The following is a 21,336-nucleotide window of genomic DNA, read 5'->3' as shown; positions in this document are numbered from 1 at the left end:
ATCTGGCATGGATATCGGAGCAAGAAAATCTTTGTTGTGGAGTGTCAGTGCCAAGGCAATTATATTCTTCTTCGAAAGTGCTAACATTGCTGTTTGATAGGAATTATGCATGCTGCCTGTATTCCATTTTGAAGCAGTTTTGAAGCAAGTCAGAGCAGCACAGTGCGATTTGATGGATCTTTAAAACAGAAGAAAAAAAGAAAGCGAAAATTCGGCTGGAGCGCGTTCAGTTCTTTGCTGTTCACCTTTAATTAAACATGACTGTTTTACGAAGGAAGGAATGGTGCTGCAATTTGCTCACTCGTGATGAACACCTGGGTTGAGCAACATCAGACTTGGTGCATTTCTTCAGCTCTCCTAACCTCGACCTTACGCTTCCTTCTTCTTTCCTGTTTTCCCCTCTGCCCTGCCTATGTGTGCAGTGGCGTCGAGCCTGAACCTGAGGTTTGCCGCCATGGCGGAACGCAACCGGCAGCAGATGGCGGCGGCCGCCACTGCGTCGCCGCCGCAGGATGGGCTCTCGTCGCCCCCCTCCGCGCAGCAGCAGCAGCAGCAACCGCCGCGGCAGCAGACGCCGCTGCCGCCGCGACAGTTGGTGTCTCAGGAAGGGGACGACTCGGACGACTCTGGCGTCACTGGCGACATCTGCGAGCTGGCGTCTCAGCAGCCGACGGTGCGAACCACCGGAGGTGGCGACAGCAGTCCCGCCGGCAATACGGCGGCATCGCTCATGGTGCCCTCGGTAGGAGCGGCGCTCGTCGAGGAGATCCCCGCCAAGGAGCCGCCACGCAGCTCTGCCCTTCCCCGCAAGAGCGCACTCAAGAAGCAGCAGGTCAACGGGGCCCACGCGACACAGCAGCAACTGACGGCCGCACAGGCCAGGTGAGCCATCGATCTGTCAGACCGAGGGGGTGCGGAATTGTGATCAAGGTCGGTATGCCCTTAGGTGGCATGTAAAAAAATATTTGCAAGAAAAATGTTTCTAACAGAACTGACCGTAGCTTTGAAATTCGAGAATACTGTATTGGGATAAACATTTATACTAACTTGTTTTGAGCTGTAACGGAGCGTAACTGATTGTCAGTTTCCGAGTGTGCTTATAGCAATGGAGATTCGCCCTTTTTGATCAGGCGGGTTTTTTCCTAATAGGTTAAGTAAAAACACAGGCAAGTGCTTGCGTACCTACTAAAACTTCCAGTGCTCTAAAATGTTTGGTATGTTAGGAACTTTTCGGCATTCATTGCAAGCCCCTGCACCTGCAAATACCTTTACATTTGAACTGGAATATATATGCGCCCGTGTGCCGTGCGACGTCAATGCATGTTCAAGAACCCTGGTGGTAGAAGTTTCCGGAGCCCTTCACTATGGCATCTCATAGTCTGAGTCGCTTTAGGACATTGAGCCCCATAAACCAAACCAACCAACCATACTATTTTCTGTCTCTCGTGTTTTCTTTTCACTTCTTGTCGATTGGCTACATCTTCGGGATCCATAAACTCCGCATGACTTGTTTGCCTGGCCAGCTTTAAATGCCTTTATTTCACAGCATACAATTCGAGGTACATGCTTTGTTTCCTCACAATTTTCAGGGTATTGAGCAACAGAGAATTGTCAGGTAAACTTTATGCACCGGGAAAAATCAGAAATAAGTCCGGGAGACCATAAAAAATTTTGCCTAATCAGGGAAAATGGCACAGTATATTCTGCAGCGCATTTTCATTTTAAGCTGCCATGCAGCAAGTATTTTATTCATGCAAACTTTTTTGTTGAGGCGCAATACCGTATTTACTCGCATAATGCTCGCACTTGCTTAATGCTCGCACCATCAACATTGGGCGTCAAAAATCGGAATTTTTTTCCCCTCGCATAATCATCGCACCACCAATATTACCACCGCGAGAGTCGTCTGCTAGTAGTAACAAGCGCCATCTCTGGAGCGCTACCAAACCTAGCTGGCCTCGTGTGCACGCGCTACCAGGCGGCGATAACATACTCGGGTATATCATCATCATCAGTTATGCTCGTTTTTTTGTGTGTGTTTTTTTTTTTTCTTTTTACCTCCATGATGCTCATAGTCTCCATTTTGCAAGGTGTCTCCGCGTCTTGTCATTGTTCCTTCGTTCCGTCAGTGTTACTTGCTTTGTGCCACCGTCTACCGTGCTCTTGGTGCCGCATCGCGGTGGGGCGGTACGCAAGTTATACAGCTGCTTTTAAGCTGAAAGCTTTCGAGTAAGGGCTACAGCATAGCAACCGTGCTACTAGCAGGCACTTCGGCGTCAACGAGTTCTGCGTAGTTCGCTACTGGAGACAGCGATTGCAGTGTCAACACGGACTCGGAACAAGTCTCTGATCGAGAGTAGAACTGTATGGTCTCCTGTGAGCATTATACCACGGAACACTGGGAGTGATGATGAGGCTGTGCGCGGTAAATAAAGTGCTTTAGCAATTTGTGCTTTTGGTGATCCTGTACTTTTATAACAAGGGTAAGTTCTGCTTGAAAGTAATGTTATGGTTATATTTACAATAGCTGACCTAAGAATCCCTATTCGCACCTGTTTAAATTTGCTTTTAGCGCTCCAAAACATTTGCTCGAAATTTTTCCCACAATAATTATCGCATCCCCCAACTTAGCATCATTTTTTTCGCAAAAAATGTGCAAGCATTGTGCGAGTAAATACGGTATGTTACTTTGGCGCCAACGCATGGCTGAGCTCCCACAATTGAAGAACCAATGCGCACATGAGATTGATACTCAGTAAAATATGCGGGAGCACTGCATGAGAGCAGTACGTGTCAAAAAGCAGGAATAACAGTGCCGGCAGTGGCCAGCGGGAAAGCGGTCGGCGAGCTGTGCTTCCAAGCGCGCGCGCTCGCAGCCGTAGGGGATTGGATTGGCTCAGCTTTTTGCTGAGCCAATTGCCAGCCATTGCCAGCCATTTCACTATTGTAAATTGCAGGGCATGATTAATAAATAGCTGTTCGCTGTACATTATTAGGCTATGCTCGTTATTATCAGCAGCTGCATTTTTGAGCCTCTTCACTTGTCAGGGAATTTGAACTCAAATAATCGGGAAAAACCTAGAAAAGTCGGGAATTTTGAAAAATGGTGGTTTGCTAGACACCCTGATTTTGATGTGAAGAGGGGATTCTGGCACCACGTGAATGTCCGTCCGTCAGAGATGTGTAAAAATGGCGCGCAAGACATGCTACGTAGGTATCAGTTGTGCATGCCGTCATCCTATTAGCCACAAAAACTTTTTTTGTGGGCCGAAGGTCATTACATGGCTGCAGTACCCACAATTAACCCTTTCGCTGTCAGACGTTTCCAGCTGTGACGCACCCCCAGTGTCGGCTTGGTTTCAGAGAATGAGCATAGCGATTTATTTTTAATCATGATTGCTATACAAATTACATAGTCATCGGAATATGCACATTTCAGTGTTCTGTAGGTATTTTTAATTAACATCGTCATCATCAGCCTGATTATAAATTAGATAAATGAGAATATAAGACAAAACTTCCCGATACTACTTGAGAGTCCGATTCCGAGTTCGGCTCGTATTTTTAATGAAAAGAGCCATCGCTCCAGTCCGCAGTCGAAGGTCTCACGCGGACAGCCATCCGAAAGTAACCGTGCGCACGGAGGGCACACATCCGGTGGCTGCACATCGGAGAGTAATGGCATGTTGTGAAATCAAGATGACGGAGGGAGGTGGAAAGAGCCTAAAACAACCTCCTTTGCTGCTGCTAGCCGCAAGCAAGGGCGCAGCAAGGGCGCAGCAAGGACGCAGCAAGAGAGCGAAAGCAGAAAAATATTACAGATGGCACCACCTGTCCAAGTGCGCCAGATCCGCGCTCAGGCGCAAAGTTTTGAACGCACGATAGAGAACATACCGGTACATCGGTGACACTGTGGAGGGAAAGCGCAAAAACGTACCGGTACATTCGTGACAGTGAAAGGGTTAACTCCTGCTTTTACTTCATTTAATTCCGAGGAGCTTGTGGGATTTGCTTGCTGAGCCTGTTCTCCGCGGTCTACAGGTTGCGGCCAACGCGGATCCACCTGAGCCCCAGTGGGGCCCAGAGTCCCCTGCCTCCCGGGTTGCAACTGCACGAGGGCAGCAACAAGGAGAACCAGTGGCCGCCACCTCCTACCACCGCCAGCCCCGGGGGAGGAGGAGACAGCCACTCGGATTCGGACGAGGATGGCCCCATCAACTGGCGAGACTACTACGGCGACGACGAGCAAGGTGACCTGGGCTGGGAATTTTAGTATTGCTCATAGGGAGAGAGTGCAGCAGCTTGTGGCTAACAGTTGACCATTGCACAGGCTATGAATATGGAGCCATTCATAGTTGGATCTGCCATTGTTGCACTTCCGAGTCTGCCTGCCTCTCTCTCTCTTTTTTTTTTCGTGCATATTAGCTCTGTCTCTGCATTTATGTAGTCCTCTCAGAATGCCCAAATCTGGCCTATCTCAGTACCAAGGGCAGGTGTAGAATTTTTTCAGTAGAAGCTTTATTGCTGAGCTGCTTTGTGCAAAGGAGAAATAAAAATCTTTCATCCTGTTGCATTATAACAGCATCATAATATATAATCACTACATTATAATAGTCAATCAGCTCCGGGAAACATGCAACAAGGTTTGCTAGCTACTGATTTACGTCAAGGAAGATGCACGAGCGTGTTCTGCGGGCATTGAAGTCTACGTAAATGAAGTTGCAGCAGCTGGCTGTCGTGATAACCAGTGTGCATATGTGCCTAAGCTCCCGCTATTGAAGCAGTTATTTGTCAATATGGTACCAGAGAGCAGTTCTTAGTCCAGTCAGATTGAGAGGTCAGTATGATAAGGTTGCAAATACTCTGTTTGCCCAATTATGGCACGAACGTTTTCGGCAAAAATCAAGCCTCGAAGCAGCACGGGTTACAAAAGTCCAGCTGCAAACGGTTCAAACGTAATTCCCACCAGAGGTTTGCAGTTGGCGTGGTTGACATCCTGGAAATGTTAGCCGCAGATAACTTAAACAAATTTTTCCAAGGAAGTGCAGAAAAACATGAAGCCTTTGTTTCATCCGGATAAACTTGTCCTTAATGTCCAGCCTTGACATGATGCGCAGATCGGCCTTCACAAGGCTTCAAATTTGTTTACTTTCGATACTATCAGTCTTATTAGGGCCAGATAGGAGGGGGTTGGCTACATCAAAAGTACACACTTTAATAGTGAACTAAAAAAATTTCACGTGAACGTTCTTGACCAAAGGAAAAAAAAATAATAATTCATAAACAGCATACCTATAAGTGCTAATTCAGAAATTCAAACAACAGAGGAGAATTCCTCATGTCTTTTTGCACATACAGTATTGCTGAGCAGTTTATTCGAATCTCTTGTTGTTTTGACAAAGGAGGATTACTTCATGCAGTCTTTTGAAGATCTTTTTTTCTGCTAAGTGCCTGCAATTCTTATTGCGCGTTATTCGGAATGTGGACTCTTTTTTTTTTTTTTATACTGTTGCTTGTCAATCGGGACTGGAATACGTATTTACAATGGAATAGTAAGGGGTTAAGCGTTTCTGCTGTCGCCTTTACTGAAGGGAGGATAAATTTGCTTTGTCGTAAAGTGGTGAAACAAAATCCCGTTTTCGATAAACGGAAAATAAGTCGGAGCACACGTCTTTGTTCTAGCTATAAGTCTGAAATCAAATACGAACGTGTGGATCCCACAGCTCGCAGGCATACTGCAACATTCTTTGAATGTGCTACATTTTTGCACTTGCAGCATTCTCACGGTTAGTTCTTGTCACGAGTTCTTGACACTGAAGACCTCTCGCATGTTTGGAGCGGCCACTGAGGGTGCCTCCCCTTTTGCCAAACACTTGCGTTGTGTGTGCTTGTGTGGAAACACCCGGCTGTCGTTAGGCTTCCATTGCTGACGCTTGTGTGCTGTGCAGGTCGCCTGGCAGCCAAGATAGCACGCAAGGACTCGCTGGCCCTCAAGCTGGCTCAGCGGCCTGACCGACAGGAGCTCATTGACAAGAACATTCTGCAGATGCAGTCTGACCGTGAACGCCAGGAGTCACGGGAGGCGGTCGGAAACAAATTAACAAGGTGCGCTTACTGTCAACTCTCCTCCCCATCTTTTTCTGTCCCAAGTTTTAGTGCTGGCAGTTAATATCCTTTTTAGTATTGTTCTAAAGGGAATAGCTTATACAAGTAACTGTGGTGCTCAGCTCAAACCCATTTGCTCTGGTGCATCTTAAATAGTTAGCATCTGCAAAGATGCAGGGTTAGGTATTTAATGCTATATATCCTTTATAGTTGACTGTTCATTGTTTGAAGCAGTAAACTACCAGTGCAGACTGCATGTTTAGCAATGTCGCAGATATTGACGCAGTAGTGTTTCCTGTGACACAGTTATGTGCTCCTGTAAACCACATGCTTGCTCATGACTTCGTCTTCATCAGACCTATCACTGAAAAGAGCACAGCCGGACATGTTTTGACGTGAGGAAACCAGCTTACCATAATTAAGGGCCGGAAGGTGCGATGTATGAGAACGAAGGAGGCACGGAAATGACAGGTTCCAGCGCCATTGCACTGTTATCTTTGTGGATCGTGTACCACTTAGCCAGTTCACATTTCTTTCTTCCTCCCTCCCCCCTTTATTTTTCTTATCTCCATGCAGGAGGCTAAGTTTGCGTCCGACGCCTGAAGAACTAGAACAAAGAAATATTCTAAAATGTAAGTGCTCATATTTCTTAGTATTGGGACATTTCATTTCGCGTCTTAATCGGTGGCTGAGGTTGGACTTTTGTGTTATAAATAAAAATTTTTTAGCCAAGTGCATCTAGAGGCAATTTTTTTTTCTTTACCTTGGTCTTACTGATCACCATGCATTTCTCTATGGTATTTCTCAAACTTAGGGAAGTAATTTTAGTTTAGTTTCTTTCAAAGAGCGTGTATTAGTTAACCAGCTGTCTAGTGTTGCAGTGAAAGCTTATTAGTTGAAATTTTGCTCCAGTCTAATTGAAGCTTTGAAACACTGTTAGCTTTGTGCATATTTTAGAAAAATCTCCTCAATTCAAACTGCACATTTAGAAAAGATTTTTGGTTCACAGTTCACGTTATGGAGAGTTGACTGTGTTGCTGAAATTTGCGCTGGTATCATTGCATTTAGATGCCTTCTTCTGAGACGTTAGCTAACCACATTCTGTGGCTGTTCTTGGTTTTATCAACTGTTCTGCTGGAAGTGTGGCTCAGTTTACACCGAAGTTGAGCGGTGTCGCGTCTCTGCAGGGTAGTTCTTGCGGGTCGTGTGTAATCTCGTGCCCCCTCCATTCCTTCGCATTCCAGTCCAGACTGCTGAAGAGCTCAAGAAGGAGAAGGAGCAGAAGAAGAAAGTATTAATACGGAAGGTGAGGACATGGTTTGCTACATTGCAGAACAATACTGTTGTTGGTACAGCAAAAGCTCGTTAATTCAACACTGATGGGACCGCGAAATATTGTCGAATTATCTGGATGTCGAAATATCGAATGAACTACAAAAACAATGTTTGCCGCAACAGGATTACCTGCACTGTCGGGGATTGTTCACAGAAGTCCTATAACGCGGACAAGGCTTCTGCGGCTTCTTTCACCGTGCGCTTCGGCATTTGGGGCAACTGTTCACAATTGTCATCTTCCGACGAATCGTCGTTGTCAGCGCCTGTCAGTTCAGTTGTTTCATCCTCGGTCAGCTGGCTAGTAACGGCAATATCATCATCGATCAACACATAATCAGCAGGCCGCACTGCAGAGGACACAAAGCCGAGTCATGCACTTGCTACCCACTCGAAAGCAGCGCAGTAAACACGCTGGCAAAGCACGCAATTGCCAAAGCATGCGAAGACGACAACACACTCCAAAACGAGACTTGCTGTAGATAAGGTTAAGCGGACGACACCAGCACGACTGCTGGTACAACAAAGCACAAAGAAAGATGCCGGCTGCTTCAGCCGCCGCTGACCTCACTTTCCTCGCCCTCACGCTGCTACTGCTGCTCATGACGATGACCATACGATGGCCTACCAGCCGTACAGTAGCGCAGCTCGTTGCAGTGTTTTTTTCTTTTCTTTTTGCTTTCTGGGCACCGACTTGGCGGGCTGCAGAGTTAGGTCAAATTAACCGACGCATGCAAACTTTTTTCAAATTAACGAGAATTTCGACCGGTAGACTCATAATTGTAGGGACCTCGTGTCCACATTGAATTATCCGATTTTCCGAATTAATGGAGGTCGAATTAACGAGCTTTCACTGTATGTCTTTTGTTGGCAGCTTTTAAGCAGTTCATGCCTAAATTAAACGTGTACTATGCTCACTAAAGCAGAAAGGTACATTCGGCCTCAACACTAACAATGCATTTTGTATCTTTCACTAAGGAAGTGTAACCATTTATTTGTTTAATATACGCGCACAAGTTTGTGCCTTGCCTAAACTTAATATTAATAAAAGAAAGGAGGTCATTGGTCATGTTTTTTTTTTTTTCGTGGCAAAAAGAAATATGATACACAATAACCTGAAGGAACCTTTCACATGCTGTTCAGCTGAGCTTCCGGCCTACCATAGAGGAGCTGAAGGAGCGGAAGATCATCCGCTTCAACGACTACGTAGAGGTGACACAGGCACAAGACTACGACCGCAGGGCCGACAAGCCATGGACCAGGTTGACGCCAAAGGACAAGGTGACTGTCTACTAGTCTTTCAAATGGTTTCCTTCTTTCCTTTACTTGGAATTATAAATACCTGGTTAACATGGGCAGCACTTCACACAGCACAGCCATTAACTCTCCTGCCCACGCCTATCCCCATCGATAGCCTGCTATCGATAGCTGCAAGCGCATATTTACCCGCTTTCCGGGCGTGTAAAACAGACTTTATGGACACCTACCGCCCCCCAGTGAATAATACACAAATTGTTCATTTGATGTTTCGGGTTTTCGCCACGAGGCAGCTCCGAGAAGAACCTCTCAAGTTGCAGTTCTTGGCGCTCATTTTGTTCGCGATGGCATCGACCTTGGGTGTCGCTGGTCCTCGAAAATAACGAACTAACATCGATCCAGGAGCATCTATAAGTGATGTGTTTGATGATGATAGCAGCAGTAGCTCTGAAGACAACTTTGACTCATCGGATTTTAGTTCCGAAAGCGAAACTGAGTCAAGCCAGCCTGCAACCCCCGGAACAAGCACCCGCCAGTAAGTTCTGTCTTGTCCAAATGGTCTGCTTCGTTCGCACGGTGATCTGTAGATATTACCCAGGTTCTGAAGATCACAATTCTTATCACCAGTGTCTTAACGTCTTTTGGCCAGGACCATCTTCCGGTGGCCGCGAGGAGTATCGCGTTTTCCCCTGTAAAACAATCGGGTGTCAACCTCGGCATCGTGCTCCAGAGTGCTACGCAGCGGTTTGCCAGAGCTGTTGAGTTTTTGTTATTTTTCACCATTGAAATCATCAAGGAGATATTTGAGAACACCAATAAGTATGCATGGATGCATATTCTTGAGGAACCGACGTACAGCAAGAGAGAAGGCTAATGGAAAGAGGTGTTTCCGGAATAGATGCAGAAGTTTATCAGAGTTATGATATACATGGGTATCACCCAAGTCCAACACTTACACTCATACTGGAACACGGGCAGGTTGCTGTCAGGCCTTGTCCCCGCGAGAGGGATGCCAAGAAGGTAGTTCAAGGCACTGCTTGATTTTTTTAGCGTGACGGATCCGGAGAAAAACCGCCATAACCGATGCCAAGCTTCGCTGAATATCTCCTCTGATTCAGCATATCAAGGAACCACCAAAGTTTTTCGCGTCACAACATCTCTGTTGACAGGAGAATGGTAAAATCTGAAGGATGTTCTGGTATCCGACAGTGCATGAGGGATAAAGTAATAAAATGGGGATACAAAATGTGGGTTCTTGCAGATTCTGAAACTGGCTATAGGTTCAATTCAGTGTGTACGCTGGGAAGCGCGAAGCGCCCAGTCCGCGGGGCTTAGCATTTGATGTGGCGTGCAAGGCTGAAATTTTGTGACACTTTATACTGATCCTTGTGAAGATAGTTAAACCTGGCTAAAATGAAATTGTAAAATGTCAGTGATTTTTCATTATATCCGGGTTTTTGTTACAAGCAGTTTTCGCATGAAGACCTAAAAGGAAAATCTAGAATGAAAACCAGATTAAGAATTGATGTAAAGGAAACAACCTTAAAAGTGTTTACAGTAAATCAGAATTATTCAAGGTCATAGAAGTGATGAAATCTTTCGACTGCGGTGGCAACCTCCACCTCCTCTGCGGCTCGCGTGACGCGTCTACGAGGGAGCGGGGAAATTAGGTGGAGGAGAAATCAGTTTGGGGGAGAGCACGCGCGTTGGCGCCGCGCTCGCGCTCGCCCACCACTGTTGCCCCAGGAAACCAACTCTGCCTCGCGTCACCGGCGCTATCTGCTCTCCCTACAACAGACTCGCTACGCTCAGGCCCGAGAGCAACCGCGTGGCAGCGATGGCTGCGCGCTGCTCGGCTCGCGTCTTATTTGTTACTTTTGGCTGCTTTTAACCATGCCATGTTCCGACAGCAAAATCAGCAGAGACTGCTGTGGCTGCCAAGGAGATGCGGCGTCTGCGCTGCATCAACTGCGATTGCTCGTTGCTATTGTAGGCGTTCCTCTCACTTCAGTTCGTGTTTTATTGTCCTGAAACTTGTGAGGCTGTGCCAAATTTCCAGTGACTCTGCACTAGCTAGAAAACAGTCGGCGTCGCGAGTTAGTTATACCAAGGTCAACCGCCACGACATGTTCGTTACATGGAGTTTTCAAATACATGCACTTCAATGGGGGCGTTGTTAGGGTATTGAAAGACTTCGTAATATCGAGGAATTCGCTACACAGAGGTTTGTTGCATAGAGGTTTAACTGTAATGTATATCCTGAAATTTTTTGTTTTGTGTGCATGATGAAAAATTGACATTTTTGTACATTCTTTTTTTGTTTTGCTACAAATTTTGTGGCTATTTGCTTTTTGTTTTTTCAGACATTTATCAATAAATGTGTTCATGGAAGTTAATACCAATAGAAGGAGAAATTCCTCAAAACAATGATATAATACACTTAAGTATTGATCATTTGCTGTTAAAAAAAAGAATACATTTACAATGCTATCTTAAAACTGCTACTCTTGCCGCAGGCAGGAAAGAGTTAAGCTCACATTCCGTGTTTTGGTCTCGCTTATAGAACATTATTGTTGAAATTGTCCACCAATTATGCCCAGACTTGAATAACAAGCATTCCAAGAATGTTTGATATTGTAGCAACATTGGGCAGAGCGTCGAGAGAGTTTCACTTCTGTTTTCATGCTGCTTTCGGTTCATCTGCTGCTGCGGAACGCTCTGATTTGCCACTGAAGCCATTTGTCACTACCCTGTGTTCACACAAAAGAAGTGTGGCAAAAGACATAACATAGCTGGGAAGATACAACCATACTAATTAAGCTCAGCACCAGACAAGGCTCAAAATTGTAACAAAAATGAGGGACCTGTGCTTTCTAAGATCAGTCTTCTCCTAGAGGCAGTTGTGATGACAGCCTGGTGCAGGTTGTTCTTCAAGCTGGGACGCTTGTGTATATTTTGGTAATGTGATGTGCACATATTCCAGTCTCTTAATGCACCACATGCCGTGTATTGTGCAGGCGGCCATTAGGAAAGAGCTGAACGAATTCAAAAGCATGGAGATGCAGGTTCATGAAGACAGTAGGCACCTCACCAGGTACGTGGCTCACTTAGCGAATGATGCCTCCATTTGTGTAGCTGCAGTATGTACTCTGTACATGGCTAGTGTAGATGCTCAGTGTACTCTTTTCATTGTTCAGTGTAGCTGCTTAGTGTATTTTACATTGCTCGGTGTAGCTTCTCATTGAACTTTGTACATTACGGAGTAGCTTCTTAGTGTACTTTGTTCATTGCTCAATGTAGCTGCTCATTGAACTCTGTACATTATGGAGTAGCTTCAAAGTCTACTCTATTCATTGCTAAGTGCAGCTGCTTAGTGTACTCTACATTGTTCACTGTAGTGGCTCATTGAACTCTGTACATTACGGAGTTGCTTCTCAGTGTACTTTGCTCATTGCTCAATGTAGCTGCTTAGTGTAATCTACTTTGGTCAGTGTAGCTGCTCATTGAACTCTGTACATTATGGAGTAGCTTCCCACTCTACTCTATTCATTGCTAAGTGCAGCTGCTTAGTGTACTCTACGTTGTTCACTGTAGTGGCTCATTGAACTCTGTACATTACGGAGTTGCTTCTCAGTGTACTCTGTTCATTGTTCAGTGTAGCTGCTCAGAGTACTCTGTACATTGCTCAGTGTACTCTATTCATTGTTCAGTGTAGCTGCTCAGAGTACTCTGTACATTGCTCATTGAACTCTGTACATTACAGAGTAGCTTCTCAGTGTACTCTGTTCATTGCTCAGCCTAGCTGCTTAGTATACTCAACATTGCTCATTGAGCTCTGTACATTACGGAGTAGCTTCTCAGTGTACTCTGTTCATTGCTCACTGTAGCTGCTTAGTGGGCTCTACATTATTCAGTGTAGCTGCTCATTCAACTCTCTACATTACGGAGTAGCTTCTCAGTGTACTCTGTCCATTGTTCAGTGTAGCTGCTTAGTGTACTCTACATTGCTCATTGTAGCTGCTCATTGAACTCTGTACATTATGGAGTAGCTTCTCAGTGTACTCTGTTCGTTGTTCAGTGTACCTGCTACATTGCTCATTGTAGCTGCTCAGTGTACTCTATTCATTGCTCAGTGTAGCTGCTTAGTGTACTCTACATTGCTCATTGTGGCTTCTCATCGAACTCCGTACATTACGGAGCAGCTTCTCAGTGTACTCTGTTCATTGTACAGGGTAGCTGCTCAGAGTACTCTGTATGTTGGTCATTGTAGCTGCTCATTGAACTCTGTACTCTGTTCATTGTTCAGTGTAGCTGCCCAGAGTACTCTGTACATTGCTCATTGTAGCTGCTCATTGAACTCTGTACATTACGGAGTAGCTTCTCAGTGTACTCTGTTCATTTTTCAGTGTAGCTGCTCAGAGTACTCTATACATTGTACAGGTATAGGTATAGGCAGGTGCAGGTATCAAAATGCAGCTGCATTTTGATGAAAGCTGAGTTATTACCAAACATTCCATGTGCTGGTCCCCATTTCTTGTGCCTCCCGCTTTTCCGCAGGTTCCACAGGCCTTGAAGCTCATCATGCACTCTAATGACGGAAACCGAACAAGGTGGCCCGAGGGAGCGAATGTACCGGTCTACACCCTGGTACTCGTCCTCCTCGGTCGCTCCCCGATTGGCCTTCCCGCATTGGCGGCGGTTTGCAGCTGGGCTGTGCATCGCCGTGTTTTTGGCACCACCTCGGCTCACCACGACACCGTTCAGAAGCACCAACCGAAGGCGCCACCTGGTTGGCATCACGCCCTGCAGCAAGCTTTGTGTCTTTGAGCTCTTTGTGCGAGAACAACGTGGCTTACTAGTACTGCCCGAGCGAATGCAGAAATCAGTCGGCATGCAGGCAGTCCACAGAACCAAGTTGGAAGCGATCCTCAAGAGAGAACCTCTCGGATGTAGTCAGGTACCACCCGGGAGTTGTATGGAGTGAGTTTTAAAGCACCTGCCTCTCCTGAGGCATCGTGAATGCAGATAGTCTCTGAATGCATCAATGACATATTGAAAACAATCAGGAGAAAGGGAGGGGGGGGGGGGGGGTATTTTGGAATGTAAAAACACTGCATCTCACAACCAAGACAGAAATTCTCAGCACCTCTTCGTTAATCTGCAAGGGAAAGCTCCGAGGATGCATTTTTTTTACTCTCCTGGGTGGACTGTGGCTGTTCCTCCATCAGCTTTTCACTCTCGTTGCTGCAGCATCGGTTTCACACACAATCCATACTGGCATTTGGTTTCATTTTGGACATTCCCGAAGGTGAAAGAGAAAGAAGCCCATGTCTCAATTGCCCACACGCTTCAGCGGAGCGACCACTGTCAACGCCGCCTCGCTTCACACCGCTTCTCTTCAAGCAACTGCAGTTGACGTGTGTGGTCTCCAGCTCTGTTGTGCCATCCTGGAGTTCTCGAGTCAAGTGTAGCAGGTTGACTGAAGGATGGGAAGAGGCAAAGGGTGTTCGTTTTGACCACTTACGCAGTAGTATTCCCCACCCAAGGGGCCGTGCAAAGTTGCCGTTTATCTTTCTTCTCCCGTGCCGCCGTTCCCTGTGTGGCCACACCGCCGACGCTTTTTCCTCAAGCTGGACCTATGGTGAGAGTGGGAGGTTGGAGAGGAGGGACCACCGTGCATCCTTCACTGCAGTCTTGCTCATCCTCTTCCGCCTCTGGCTTCTTCGTCAGCTCTGTGTGTGTCTGTCCCGCATTGGCGGGAGGGGGGACAAGGAAGGGAAGACAAGGTTTGTTTGTTTACTTGTCTGTTTGTTTGTGCCGGACATAAGCGGCCAGTCATGTGTGGCGACGACGTCGCAGTCGTGCAACAACGGCCTCACCGCCGCTGCTGTGAAGTCATGTGACATATTTTCTGAACTTCATTGCAACTGCTGCTGCTGCATGTGTCGCGGTCTTTTGTGTTTGTTTTCTTGTTTTGTTTCTCGAGTGTAGCGTCTCGGCCTGCGTCACTTTATTGTTTTAGCCAAGCTTGCCTTTACATTTTTTGTTAGTCTGTTGCCCGCCAGCTTTCAGTAGCTGACAGAGGGAAATGAAAATTAATTTCACACTTTCCGCGGTGCCTGTAAAAAGATATCCTGGGACGAAGACTTTGTGATTGCGAGGAGCAAAGAAAACTTAATTCCGCTGGCTGTTTCTACTAGTTCTGCCTTTTCCTAGCCTCTCTTTAGAAAAGCTGTTTTGTGAAGCAAATGAGAATTGCATGTTTATTCCATAATTTGGTGTCTGTCGTAGTATATTTGGCATTTTGCAATGTTGAAGTTGTTTCTATGATGTTTGGACTACTTCCCCGCATTTGCTCACGGTACAGTGAAATCATGCCCTCACAAACCTGCGTATTCACCATCTTTTATCCAGAATGGTCGCATAGCATTGCACTTCGCCACAAAGGGTCTTGTTTTATTTCGTTTTGTTTTGTTTATTGTTTAGGTTCTTGATGAAAGGAACTTTTACTAGCCTCAGGTGTGGCAGCTTTAGATTTTCTCGCTGGCACGGCGTGACTTTTGCTGAATGGTCACAGGACTTCGAAGTGAGGGGCCAGGATGTTGTGTTCTATTATTATCGCATTTTTCATCCAAAATGGCTGCAGAGAGGCGAGTACTTCTAACCAGTGAGCTTAGCATCCGATGTGATTGCTCGGACAGTTCAGTGATTCACTCGCAATCGAGTCAGCATGATGGTTTATCAGTCTTTTAGCGAGGGCTGTGTGCAAATGGAATGTCGAGTGCATGTCACTTTGCTTTGGTTCGGTATGCACATAGGCAGTGTTTCCGTTTTCAGAGCCTGCCTTTGAATGAAGTTCCTTTAATAGCTAGTGCTGTCTACTTAATGCGGGGCACGTGATTTCTTGCAAGCCGGCATTGCCTTTGTGATGTTTACTCGTCGACACATCTTTCTCGGACACCTTCGTTTAATGCATGCACGAGTGACCAAGTGCAAGACTCTATGCAATGATCGATAGAGGCGTCTGAAGAAACATCGACACTGAGGCATCCCGTTTTCGTGCTCTTTTTTTTTTTTTTTTTGGGGGGGGGGGAGTCTTGTTTCACAATTTGGGAACACGTGAAAGAGAACACACTGAGCAATTGAACAAATGAGGTCGCCTGGTTAACTTTTTTCTCCCCTGTCTTGGTTGTTGTTAGTTTGGGCGCTCGTGCACAGTCATGTTTTGCGAGGCTTTGCTTCTCAGGCAAGCCTTTGAATGTGTACATATTTCTCAAAGCAGATCTGCTGCAGAACATGTACATATTTATATATATGTATGTCGTGCATGTCTCAGTGTTCCTTTATCTTAGTCTGTGACATGCTGAAGCGTATGCCGGCAAGAAAGGTGGGAGCGTTTTTGTCGCCTTTGATAGTGTAGACGTGCAAATGGATTTTCTAGGCCAGTCTTCTTTCTGCATTGTTTTTATAAAATTGTTTTTAAAATTTTTGTTCCTTGTACATAGGTGGCGAACAAGGCTTTGTAAATATTGTATATGTGTGGATGCTTCCCTTTTTTGCATGTTTTGTTGATAATGGAAAAGAAAGATGGCCTTTCTTCCATTTTTTTTATTTTCCTGCAAAATGTTTTGTTGCCTGGAACCTTTTTATTTTTTTTTTTAGCCCAGTTGCTGTCTCAAGCCCAAAACATGTGCTGTTTGCTTTTTCCCTGTGCTGAGCAGAGAAATTTTAGTGCATGATGTATACAATTTTTTTTTATTTACTGTAGGAAATGACAGCACTGCTCGAAGCAGTGGACTGATGAAAGCCTTTGAACGAATAAAAAAAAAGGACTGAGATAGAAACATTGCAATGCGCCTTTTGTTTGCATTTCATTTCCTCACTTCTGCTTTACACTTTCAGAACACTAGAGACAAATTTAAATCTGATTGTGCGTACTGAAAATCTGTCTGCCAAAGTTTCCGGCACTATGCAATAAGGGCTCCACCATAGCAGGCATTGTCATCGTCTCTTTTCAGAATACAACAAGGAGCCATAGGAAATCATTATATTAGCCAACGTTTTAGTGAGAAAGACTTGCTTTTTGTCTTTCAACTACACCACCTTAGCTACACCCCCCTTCCACTCATTTATCTCCATCTGGTCTCTCCTTTCAGTACCTCTGTGCAGCTGTCTCTGGTGTAAACGATGGCTGTTCTTTTGAAAGCTTTCCACAGAGCTCTTGTCGAAGCATGTGTCTGGCCATCAGTCAAGTTGAACATGACAGCAGCATTAAAGAATGAATGGTCTGTGTAAGCTATTCCATTAACCACAAACTTCCCGGAAGCTCTGCCGTGTCACGTGACTCGATGTGCAGAAAAAGAGTTTTCGCGATTGGAATAGTAGCGGCCTTTCCATCAACTATCGACGGCCCCGTAGTTACGGTGTGTGCAGTAGATGTAACAAATGAAATTCTTTGTGAAAAGTTCGCACAGTACTGTTCTTGAAGCGGTAGAGCAAACAAACATGCCACAGAGTCCCTGATACGTCGCTTGTCTTGCTCTTAGACCAGTTCAGCATTTAAACTAGTAGTGTCAGGATGTGGGCATAATGTGTAGGCCGGGCATAAATTGTGGAGTTAATCGTTTTTAAGGGTTGCCAGTTTTGTGCACTCGCAACTCGTCCATTGAAAAAACAATTGAAAAATTTCCCTCTCCTCTCACTGGGAATAACTTCCAATTGAAGAGGAAAATGTGCACCTATATGATGACCACACTCACCTGGATTCTGTCGGAATAGTTAGTCTGCGAACTGAGGCTTTCCGCTTGCCCCTTGTTCCAAGTTGTGCTATTGAGAATTCCGTCTTCCCTGCCCTCTTTTTGACATGGATCTGCCCCATTCTGAGATATAGGTAATGCTAAGGCACAGATACCCCCGTAATCTAAGGAGGCAGTGCTAGCTCTCGTGAATTTGCCAGCGAACCAGATCGCATGTCTTCACGGGCTGGTGGTGTGAACTAAAGCCCTTCAATAAACTAAAAGCGCCATCTCCTCTCTCCTCCTCCGGCGCCGCCGCTCCTCCTCTCGCGTTTCGACCGTGGCTGCATCTATGCGGTGCACGGCTAGCGCGCATTCTCCGGAGCATTTCAGCTTGCATTTTGTCGCAGTGTGTTCACGTTAAAATATTCCTCGCTGCTGAAACATCAATACATAATGTTGACAGGAATTTTCCGCCAAAATAGTTTCAGCTGTCAGTGTCACACCACACATAGGCGATCTCGGCATTTGTTCAACTCTCCTTCACCGTCATTCTTTGCCCGTTGGCCAAACTGAGCGGCATGCTTTAAAAAATTGCAACTAGATGGCAGGCAGGAACAATTGCTAAGTCTGTGCATGGTTTCTTTGCAGCTCTGACTGGCTTGCGAGCTGCCGGTAAACTTGAGAAGCGTGGTAGCAATTGTCTTCCATGTGTTTTCAACTTCAGCTGCAGATCTATTGGCACTTGCATGCGTGGCATGCGAAATCTAGAACTAGCACACCAAATGAAAGCAAAGCATGAAATATGTGGCTTTATCCGGTCACCTAAGAGATGTTGGCTTACTTTCACGACAAAGACGACGCCTCAAAAAACACGGCTGAGTAGCTAAAAACAAAGGACTTTAGATATATAACGCGAAAAGTACAAAAAAAATATGGATCGCAAGCATGTGACAGTAAGGCAAAAAAATGTACAAATCCTTACGAAGTGTGCGGCGGCATATTATTTTAGAGATGAGTAATTGCTCACTTAACTCGTAATGCCGCGACCATAGCGTTAAGTTAGTCTGCCCCACCGATTGGATGCCGCGAAACGTTCCTCCGCGCCGCATCTAGATTCGCGGACAGCATTATAAACAACCGTTTGTCATCATGCCCACATGTGCTACACCAGGAAGCGCAGCAACATGGCATTTCGAACGAAGCAACTTAAAAAAACAACAGCATGAAAGAGGCGCGAGCCGTAGCAAAACGCACAACGAGCATCGCACAACAATATGTGTCGCATGCTCGTTTTTTGCACCGGGGGATGTGAGGCAGCCAACAAAACAAGAAGGAAAAAAGCGCGCGAAAATACGTGACGGCGCTCGGCCAACGGGAGGGTCAAACACCAAAGGAGAGCACCGGAGAGAAGGCGGGCGGCAATCTTTACGTGTTGGCGCTACTTTGTTTATTGAGGGGCTTTAGTATGAACAGCTGACGATAGGTACACTTCATTGTTATGCAGAAGACTTGAATAGGCTTTGCATTCTTCAAGTCTACTTCTGTGCTGGAGCAGCATTTTGGTTCATCTTCAAAAGCTTGGGGAAATCTGATACTGAAAGGCTCACACAATAATAATGCTCATGTGGTGCTCTCTGAAAGTTGAAATTTTGTTGGAGAAATATTAGGAACCTGCTGCTTGATGTATGCATGTTCATGAAAACAAAATTGCTTAGTGCTTTTATATTTTTAACCTAAAGCTATAGCTGCACTTTTGTCATGTCCTTTTTATGAAAATATTGCCTTTCCAGGAGAATTTTTAATTTTGTCTTCGGTGGGCTCACGATTGAAGTCCTACTGACTCTTCCATAAAAGTTGAGTTCGTCGCTGCATCTTGTGGGACGCATACTTGCCTTGACTGATAATTCATTGAATGCAGTTGCAACTTAAATATAGACACATTTATCACGCCACACGGCAATAAGCTTAAGAGTGCCTTGCCATTACTCATATCTCGGTCCACAAAAACATCTCAGCATGTCAGTTTTAAGCTTTGAAGCAAGATATTTCCTCACCTAGCATGTACCTTTCAAGCTGAAATTGTTCTTTTGATTGATTGGTTGGCCTTGATGTGGCAATGACGGTGCGCTTTCTTTTTATTTGAAGGATGCTCATAAACACTATTATAAATGCTCCTCCTGCTCGGGGCATTTTTATTTTGTATGTGCAAACATTTTTTTTTTACCCTCCACCTTTGCTTATGCACGTTCACTCTCAGCTATACGGATGATGTGTTTCGGAAAGTGCATACATGCTTCAAGCCCGAGCGGCACAGCTTGCTGTAATTACATTAATGTGGCAGCCTGACCGATGTCTTTGTGCCTTAACTTAGGCATCCAGATCTTCATCTCATAGCTGTCATACATGCGAGCTTAATTGAGGCCCACAAATATTAACGAGCCCAGGGTTAGCCAACCGCCAATGATCAAACAGTAGCAGCAGTCATTGCTAGTTTGGAGCAGCCTGTCTGTGTCATTAGGTCAAGTTATTGGGGCAGCTCGATAAGTGCCAGTTATACATTGCCACAAAAATTCGTTCCAAGAAAGTTGCCAAGCAAATGTTGGTTGTCTTGCTGGTCATGAAAAAGTGCTAACATTTGAAGGGCTTTTAAAGTGTTTAAAGGGCAGTAGGTGCCTGCAATACAGGTTCTGTGCATTCTCATTCCATTCAGGGAGCATTTCTTAAAAGCAAGCTGTGCAGGCTTACAAGGTTTAGCTTCCGCCTCTACTGAATGCCGCAGAGTGACGCTTTTGGTAAAAGAAGTAATTGATAACGCTATCCCTGGGCTCTCTAACTGTTTCCCTCTTTTTGTTTCTGTAGCACCTGGTTTCACAATCTCTGTCAAACAGTAGTTAGCGCGACGAATTCAGTTCCTAAATGGACCTGTTGAGTCAGATAGTCATGCTTGCTGTAATTTTGTCAGGTTCTCTGCTGCCAGGGTGCTGTTACATATAATTAAAACAAAAAGCGGTTGAACTGGGAGGCACGAAGTAAACGATGGTGTTCTACGTAAACTACAGAATGCTCAATGATCTTTATATCTCTTTTTATCTGCGGAGTAACGGAGCTACTATTGTTCGTGCAACTCTCGTCAAGTGTGATACGTAGCTTAACGTTTGTCAAAACTAGTGCACAAGGAGTGCTGATAGCATGACATCTAATCTAGTTTAGTAAATTTGGTAACAATGCATTTGCAAGCTGCTTAAAACGTTTTTTTTTTTGCTTAATTTTGGTTGCAACAGACTCTGGGTGTTACAATGGGCTAAACCTACTGCTCTCTTTTTTTCTTAACAGCTCGGCTGTCTGAATGTTCATGTGTGTTCTTGTGCGAGCTTGCATAGAACTTCTCGTTAGTAGCCGTAACAGAGACGCAGCTATAAACTGCGCATTGAGTAGATTAAGTAGGAAAGAATAGCCATGGCAGTGGCTGCTACTACGATGGCAAATCCGTGTAAGCATTTTGCTGTTGAAAAGGCCTGTCGCAGCGTTGTGGCCCTGCATTGATAGTCAGATAAGTCATCATTAACGCACCCACAAAGAAGGGTAAAAGGGGCATTGTAAATGTTCGAGCGAAAATTTGGTTTCGAAAGTTTGGTACAAGATATTGCACACATGTGGCCACGTCATGTGAGCACGTATCGTGCACGGTGCTGAGTGGACCAATAAGCATGCATCTACTCAAATTTGCCATCAGTCATTGGGGTATATTTTGTGTAGTCACGCGTTGGCCCGGTTCTGATGCTGCTGGAGTAAAGTTTAAGTGAAGGGAGCAGGTTTAGCGTACGACAGGCATGCAAAGGATGAAGCCACAATCTCCTCTTTTCTATCTAGGCACAGTGTTTTTTGCAGATGCAACATCATGGTG

At 45.4% G+C, this 21,336-nt stretch overlaps 1 protein-coding gene across 10 annotated transcripts in view; it reads left to right on the top strand.

Annotated features, from left to right (window-relative positions):
• The window catches only part of LOC146179418 (phosphatase and actin regulator 2), a 113,924-nt gene extending 97,378 nt beyond the window's left edge, over window positions 1-16,546 (top strand). For all 10 annotated transcript variants that reach the window (XM_084579046.1, XM_084579047.1, XM_084579051.1 and 7 more), the window contains 8 exons: window positions 423-882; window positions 4,042-4,250; window positions 5,949-6,105; window positions 6,682-6,737; window positions 7,350-7,411; window positions 8,581-8,718; window positions 11,712-11,788; window positions 13,252-16,546. In XM_084579046.1, the coding sequence (XP_084435172.1) occupies window positions 423-882; window positions 4,042-4,250; window positions 5,949-6,105; window positions 6,682-6,737; window positions 7,350-7,411; window positions 8,581-8,718; window positions 11,712-11,788; window positions 13,252-13,267 (1,175 nt within the window). In that variant the 3' untranslated portion in view covers window positions 13,268-16,546. The remainder of the gene's footprint in view (window positions 1-422; window positions 883-4,041; window positions 4,251-5,948; window positions 6,106-6,681; window positions 6,738-7,349; window positions 7,412-8,580; window positions 8,719-11,711; window positions 11,789-13,251) is intronic.
• The last annotated feature ends 4,790 nt before the right edge of the window (window positions 16,547-21,336 follow it).

Source organism: Amblyomma maculatum, chromosome 9, assembly GCF_055883805.1.
Source record: "Amblyomma maculatum isolate TAMU_Amacu chromosome 9, ASM5588380v1, whole genome shotgun sequence".
NCBI lineage: Eukaryota > Metazoa > Arthropoda > Arachnida > Ixodida > Ixodidae > Amblyomma > Amblyomma maculatum.
Note: the sequence above shows the minus strand (reverse complement) of the source record. Positions and strands in the feature narration are given on the sequence as shown.